The sequence below is a fragment of the Dermochelys coriacea genome, chromosome 13 (genome assembly GCF_009764565.3).
Source record: "Dermochelys coriacea isolate rDerCor1 chromosome 13, rDerCor1.pri.v4, whole genome shotgun sequence".
NCBI lineage: Eukaryota > Metazoa > Chordata > Testudines > Dermochelyidae > Dermochelys > Dermochelys coriacea.
This window is the reverse complement of record NC_050080.1, coordinates 39961669-39969354: the sequence shown is the minus strand read 5'-3', so window position 1 is coordinate 39969354 and position 7686 is coordinate 39961669. Positions and strand designations below refer to the sequence as shown.

Genomic DNA, 7686 nt, shown 5'->3' with positions numbered 1-7686 from the left:
TGCTCCGGAGACCCAGAGGCCAGGGGGAGAAAGCACACACACAAACAGATGGGGGAGCATTTGCCTGGAAGATCCTAAAATAGAAACAACCCCTCTTCTTCCCCCCAAAGTGCGGTTTCAACCCAAACTTTCCACAGCTCCCCCCCGCAACTGCTTTGGAGGCTGGGCCCCTGGGCCACAGAGTGATGGTTTCCACGTGATAAGAGACAGGAAATGGGGGGTGAGCATCGGCTTTGGGTTTCCATGGCAACCCGCTTCCTGCTCCCCCCCGAATCTGGCTCATGCAGAAGTGACTGCTGTGGAGAAGGGGTGGGGCTTGGTGAGTCTCCCTGACTGGGGGGAGAGGTGGGGTGAGCTGGGGAGGGGAACAAGCCCCTGATCCATCACAGAAATGCCAGACTCAGCACTCCAGAACAATGGGGTTTATTGGGGGAGGGGGTCACAGGCAGTGGGGGGAAGAGGCTACCATCTTCTCAAGAGGCCTCATCAGTTTGCATTGCTGCAGCCCTTCCCCATGAGGGGCAGGATGCACGTCCACGGGGGGCTGGCACATCTGTCCCCTGGGCATGGCATCAGCCGACCATGAGAGGTAGTCAGGACCTGCAGGGAGACAGAGGGGGCACAAAGATATCTGGAGTTACTGCAGGGGAAGATGGGGGATCCCCCAAATTACACAAATTACTCCCACCCGACCTCCAGAAACACCGTGACCCTGAGCTCGCAGCCAGGTTCCATGACCCCCATCTCCTCACATTTCTTCCCTCTCAGAGCCCTGGTCCAACCTCCTCCATCGCCCCAAATTCCAGCCCTGTGTCCTCTGCAGCTCAATAAGAACGGCCATCCTGGCGCAGACCAACGGGCCATCAAGCCCAGCGTCCTGTCTGCCGACTGGCCAATGCCAGGCGCCCCAGAGGGAACGAACAGAGCAGGGAATCTCCGAGTGATCCATCCCATCACCCATTCCCAGCCTCTGGCAAACAGAGGCTAGGGACACCATCCCTGCCCACCCTGGTTTGGGGTCCTCACCCAGTTTGAGGACCTCTCATGTAGATCATACAGATCTCCAGGCCTGTAACCCCCCAAACTCTATCCACTCCTTGGTCTCCCACTAAGCCCCGACACTCTGCCTCTTCCAGGGGCACTACACCAGGATTAACTCCACTCCTCTCTCAGCCAGGGACAGAACCCAGGCTCCCTGTTCCCTCTGCCTGACAGCAGCACAGAGAAAAGACATCTCCAGAAATCCTGTTTGCTACTGACACACTTCAAAGGGCACATCAGCCTCAGGAAGCAAGATGAGCAGTGGGGGTCTTGGAGTCAGGATTCCTGGGTTCTGTCCCAGCTTGGCCGGGGGGGGAGAGGGGGGAGGGCACTGGGTTACAGCAGAGGTGCCAGATGTCAGGACTCCTTGGTCCTATCTCGGCTTGAGGAGGGGAGTGGGGCCCAGTGGGTTACAGCAGAGGGGCTGGCTGTCAGGATTCCTGGGTCCTATCCCAGCTCGGGGAGGGGAGTGGGGCCAGGTGTCAGGACTCGTGGGTCCTATCCCAGCTCGGGGAGGGGAGCAGGGCCCAGCAGAGGGGCCAGGTGTCAGGACTCGTGGGTCCTATCCCAGCTCGGGGAGGGGAGCAGGGCCCAGCAGAGGGGCCAGGTGTCAGGACTCGTGGGTCCTATCCCAGCTCGGAGAGGGGAGTGGGGCCGGGTGTCAGGACTCGTGGGTCCTATCCCAGCTCGGGGAGGGGAGTGGGGCTGGGTGTCAGGACTCGTGGGTCCTATCCCAGCTCGGGGAGGGGAGCGGGGCCCAGCAGAGGGGCCAGGTGTCAGGACTCGTGGGTCCTATCCCAGCTCGGGGAAGGGAGCGGGGCCCAGCAGAGGGGCCAGGTGTCAGGAACTGTGGGTTCTAGTCCCAGCTCTCTTCTAGCCCACAGAAGTTTAAGCCGCCAAGGCAAACAGACTGGCCCCCAGTCGGATCCTGCTGGGCCCCACCCCTGAGCCGTACCTAATAGTACCCTGGCTCAGCCCACGAAGTTGATGACGACGAGGTGCAGGATGGTGCTGGCGAAGAGGAAGTCGGCGAAGGCCCGCTCTGGCGAGATGCCCTGGAAGTCACCTTTATTCTGCGGGTTGATCTGGATCCGCAGGCAAACTAGGGAACGGGAGGAGAGAGCAGCTTGCACCAGGGGCCGTGTCTGGGGGACAGGGTGGGGAAGGAGACCAAGAGAACAGAGGACACAGTGCAGCTTCTCCAGGCTGGAGCTGCTCATCGTGCTGCTGAACCCCCACAGGAAGGGGCCCATGTCCAGGCAGTGTTGGGGACAGGCTCAGCCCCCAGGAGGAAGCTGCCCATAGCTCTGAGGAAGGGGCTCAGAAAGCAGCTGAAAGGAAGCACCCAGGCTGGGCGGGAGTGCTGCTCACTCAGGGATGGGGTTGCCATGGGGTGGTATGTCGTTGCCATGGGTTACTCACCGCCTAGGATGAAGCTGCCCACAGAACTGAGGGACCGGCGTAGGCAGGAGCTTGAGTAAGAGATGCCCAGGCAGGGGGGGGGGCGCGCTGGTTACTATGGGGTAGGGATGCCAAGGGGGTTACTCTAGGAAGAGACTGACTACTACGGTGGCCTGGGGACAGGTTGCCACTGGTGCCCACCACGTAGAGCGAAGCTGCGCAAGGAGATGAACCTGCTCAGAAGGCAGCTGAAAAGGAGGGACCCAGACAGTGCAGGGGAAATCATTACAGTGAGACACGGTTGCCATAAGGGGTGTGACGCTTTGGGGATCACCCAGACCAGTGAGGGGTTCAGCCAATACCTACCTTGCAACTCTGGGTGCCTTAAACACTGTGCCTCACAGCCCTGGTGCCCACTGCCAGCCTACCAGCCTGATGCTCTAACGCTGGCTTCCACCGCCCAGCTACTGTTGCAGGGGGACCTCCAGTCCCAAGCTCTCCCCAAAATGTTTTTCTGCAGTGCTGAGCCCCCGTGACTTTAATAAGTACGTGGCTCCTATAGAGAGGCAGGGCCAAGCAGTCTGTTAGCTGAATTACCACAGCCTCCACTTCAATACACAGTTCTGAGCTGGTTTACAGTAAAAGTAGAACCAAGTCCTTAGCGAAGGAACAGATTTAAGGGGTACCAAGTAGAAGGAATAGGGACAGAGATTGTTTCAAATTTATTGTCTCAAATAAACCAAAGTAAAAAAGTCTGCTTCTCAGACCGAGGCCTCACTTAAACTAGAGTCTTTGTTCAAACTAGTTTTCTCACCACGCCTGCTTCCAGGATGGCCGGCCAATATTCAGCCAAGATCCAAACAGAGCCCGAGGCATTTGTTTTCTTCGTTTCCTCAGGTGAAGGATGATGCCAATGTCTCTCTGCCCCCCCCTTATGTTACCCCAAAGTTCACTGTTTTGAGAGCCACAAAGGGTTCCAGGGGTGCAGAGTCTGAGCCCCCTCTCTGCTCAGTATGCTGCTGCTTCTTAGCTTTGTTTACCAGAGAGGAGAATGTGCTTTCATCGTCTTGTGCCAGGAATTGAGCCGGCCAGACAGGTGAAAGAACGTGGCTTTACCTAAGGAAAGTGTGGAAAGATCGTATGCCACGTAGTTGTAGCCGTGTTGGTCCCAGAATAGAGAGAGACAAGGTGGGTAACGGAATATCTTTTAATCGGACCAACTTGCATGAGCAAGAGGCACAAACTTCTGAGCTTATGGAGAGCTCTTCTTCAGGTCTGGGAAAAGCTCTGTGCAAGTGCCAAAGCTTGTCTCTGCTGACAACAGAGCTTGGCCCAACGAAAGAATTATTTCACCTCCCTCGTGTCTCGGCCAAAGCGTGCACCGTGCTAGAATTACGTTACAAGTTGTGCTTTCTTCGCAACCTTCCCTGCCTCTTTCACGCGTAATCACTTAAACCAGGCTCCTGGTCAATATGCTTATTTTTGTTGGACGACAAAAGCACCCTAGTGACGTCCGATGAACTGAAGCGCCCGTCTTCAGCTCGAGTCCCAGGCGGGCGCGGGCCGTTGGGAGGCGATGAATATGATTTGAATGAGGGTCCCGGGAGAGGGCGCGGACGCCGCTGGTGCCGCCCTGCGAGCAGTAAGCAGGCCGCTGGAAGGCAGGCGAGGCCGCTGTGCTGCGCACCGGCTGCTGCTCTCGGGGCTCGGAGGCGAAGCTGCACAGAAGCCCCTAGGGCAGGCGGTGACAACCCCCTACCGGCCTCGGTGAACCCCCGTAAGATCGCAGGCGCTTATTATGGGATGGTGCTGCCATGGAAAATATGGTGGGGTTACCATGGGGGTTACTCTGGGGTAGAGCTCCCATAGATACAGGCACCATGAGAAGATGCTGTTGCCACGTGGGGCAGCGGGTTGCTATGGGATAGTGTTGCCAGGGGGGATTACTATGGGAGGTGAAAAGCAGGGAGAATACTACAGGAGAGTATTGGGGAGGGGCTTACTATGGGATGGGGTTGCCGGGGGGTTACCAGGGGATGGCGTTGCTGGGGGGAGGGAAAAGAGGTCACTATGGGAAGGCGTTGCCGGGGGAAGGGGCAGGCAGGTCCCGGGGGGGGGAAGAAGAGGAGATCACTCTGGGATGGCGTGGGGGGGGGCGGGGGCCAGAGGGTCACTCTGGGATGGCGTTGACGGGGGAGGAGGCAGCGAGGGGGTCACTCTGGGATGGCATTGGGGGGAGGGGGGACGGGGGGTCACTGGGATGGCGCTGGGGGAGGAGGGGACGGGGGGTCACTGGGATGGCGTTGGGGAGGAGGGGGTCACTCTGGGATGGCGTTGGGGGCAGAAGGGGGGCAGGGGGTCACTCTGGGATGGCGTTGGGGAGGGGGGTCACTCTGGGATGGCATTGGAGGAGAAGGGGACGGGGGTCACTGGGATGGCGTTGGGGAGGGGGGGTCACTCTGGGATGGCGTTGGAGGAGAAGGGGACGGGGGTCACTGGGATGGCGTTGGGGGCAGAAGGGGGGCAGGGGGTCACTCTGGGATGGCGTTGGAGGAGGAGGGGGCGGGGGTCACTGGGATGGCGTTGGGGGCAGAAGGGGGGCAGGGGGTCACTCTGGGACCGCGTCAGGGGGAGGAGGGGGTCGGCGCGGGGCGGGGCGGGGGGCTCACTCCGGGTTGGCGTCGGCGGGGCGGGGCACTCACCGCCCAGGATGAAGCTGCCCACGGCGGAGATGAAGCCGCTGAGGAAGGAGTTGAAGGGGAAGGTGCCGACGCCCAGGCAGTAGCCGAACTGCAGCGCGCCACTCAGCAGCACGTAGAGCAGATACGCGTCCAGCACCTTGAGGCGGCTGGCGGTGCCGCCGCTGTACTCGGCCAGGAAGCGCCGCACCACGGAGCCCACCGAGCCGCCGCCCGCCGCCGCCGCGCCCGACATGGCCCCGCCGCGCGCTGAGCTGGCCGGAAGCCCCCTGCCGAGCGCGGCGAGCACTTCCGGGGCGCCGCGCGCAGGCGCAGAGAAGCAAAGGGCGGACCGCGCCGGCGCGGTGACTGAGCCGCTCAGTGCATCCGGCCGCTTCCACGGCGGATTTTCCTCAGTGCGCATGGCGCCGACACTGACGTTACGAGGCATGCGCACGGTGCACGTCCGGGGAGCTTGAAGTACAATTCGCATGCGCACTCCCGACCTAAAAAGAGAAAATCACCCCATGTGCGCATGCGTAGAATCTCCCTTTTTCATCTCCTCTGTTCCGCCGTCCTCCAATCAGAATCCAGCGATAGCCTGTTGCTGGGTCGATTACCAGCTTGGGGAAGTGGGGACGGAGAACCAGGGCACCGAGACCCCGGAATCACGGTTCCGGAAACATTCCGTAACTACATGGGCACCTGAGGACCCCCCCATTATACCCCCATGTGTGCCCCCAATACAGTGTCCCTCACAGCCTTCCGAGCCCCCCCTTGTGACCCGCGTGCCCCCGCTAATCCATCCCCCTTCCGAGCCCCCCATTGTAACCCGCGTGCCCCCCGCTAAACCACCCCCTTCCCAGCCCCCCATTCTAACCCGCGTGCCCCCCACTAATCCATCCCCTTTCTGAGTCCCCCATTGTAACCCGCGTGCCCCCGCTAATCCATCCCCCTTCCGAGCACCCATTGTAACCAGCGTGCCCCCCACTAAACCGTCCCCCTTCTGAGCCCCCCATTCTAACCCGCGTGCCCCCCACTAATCCATCCCCTTTCCGAGCCCCCCATTGTAACGCATGTGACCCCGCTAAACCATCCCCCTTCCGAGCCCCCCATTCTATCCCGGGTGCCCCCCGCGAAACCATCCCCCTTCCCAACCCACCATTCTAACCCACGTACCCCCCGCTAATCCGTCCCCTTTCCGAGCCCCCCATTCTAACCTGTGTGCCCCCCGCTAATCCATCCCCCTTCCGAACCCCCCATTCTAATCCGCGTGCCCCCCGCTAAACCATCCCCCTTCCGAGCACCCATTGTAACCAGCGTGACTCCGCTAAACCATCCCCCTTCTGAGCCCCCCATTCTACACCGCGTACCCCCCGCAAATCCATCCCCTTTCTGAGTCCCCCATTGTAACGCATGTGCCCCCCGCTAAACCATCCCCCTTCCGAGACCCCATTCTAACCCGCGTGCCTCCCGCTACACCATCCCCCTTCCGAGCCCCCCATTGTAACCCGCGTGCAACCCCGCTAATCCATCCCCTTTCCGAGCCCCCCATTGTAACCCACGTGCCCCCCGCGAAACCATCCCCCTTCCGAGCCCCCAATTGTAACCCGGGTAACTCCGCTAAACCATCGCCCTTCCGAACCGCCATTGTAACCCGCGTGCCCCCCACTAAACCATCCCCCTTCCGAGTCACCCCATTGTAACCCGCGTGCCCCCCGCTAAACCATCACCCTTTCCAGCCCCCCATTCTAACCCGCGTGCCCCCCGCTAATCAATCCCCTTTCCGAGCCCCCCATTGTAACCCGCGTACCCCCTGCTAAATGTTCCCCCTTCCGAGTCCTCCACTGTAAACCGCGTACCCCCGCTAATCCATCCCCTTTCCGAGCCCCCCATTCTAACCTGTGTGCCCCCCGCTAAACCATCCCCCTTCTGAGCCCCCCATTGTAACCCACGTGACCCCGCTAAACCATCCCACTTCTGAGCCCTCCATTGTAACCCGCGTGCCCCCCGCTAAACCATCCCCCTTCCCAGCCCCCCATTCTAACCCGCGTGACCCCCACTAAACCATCCCCCTTCCGAGCCCCCACTGTTACCCTCGTGCCCCCCGCTAAACCATCCCCCTTCCGAGCCCCGCATTCTAACCCCCGTGCCCCCCGCTAAACCGTCCCCCTTCCCAGCCCCCATTGTAACCCACGAGCCCCCTGCTAAACCACCCCCTTCCGAGCCCCCCATTCAAACCTGCGTATCCCCCGCTAAACCATCCCCCTTCTGAGCCCCCCATTCTAACCCGCCTAACCCCCGCTAAGCCATCCCCCGTCCGAGCCCCCCATTCAAACCTGCGTGCCCCCGCTAAACCATCCCCCTTCTGAGCCCCCCATTCTAACCCGCGTAACCCCCGCTAAACCATCCCCCGTCCGAGCCCGCATTGTAACCCGCGTGACTCCGCTAAACCATCCCCCTTCCGAGCCCCCCATTCTAACCCGCGTGCCCCCTGCTAAACCATCCCCCTTCCGAGCCCCCATTGTAACCCACGTGCCCCCCGCTAATCCATCCCCTTTCCGAG

At 60.9% G+C, this 7686-nt stretch overlaps 1 protein-coding gene across 1 annotated transcript; it reads right to left on the bottom strand.

The window, feature by feature from the left end:
• Positions 1-408: 408 nt before the first annotated feature.
• On the bottom strand, positions 409-5628 carry DAD1 (defender against cell death 1). The gene is made up of 3 exons (XM_038369710.2): positions 5145-5628; positions 1997-2143; positions 409-600 (listed from the first exon to the last, which is right to left on the bottom strand). The coding sequence occupies exons 1-2, from the start codon at positions 5611-5613 to the stop codon at positions 2013-2015; spliced, it is 600 nt and encodes a 199-aa protein (XP_038225638.1). The 5' UTR covers positions 5614-5628; the 3' UTR covers positions 409-600; positions 1997-2012.
• Between the last annotated feature and the right edge of the window lie 2058 nt (positions 5629-7686).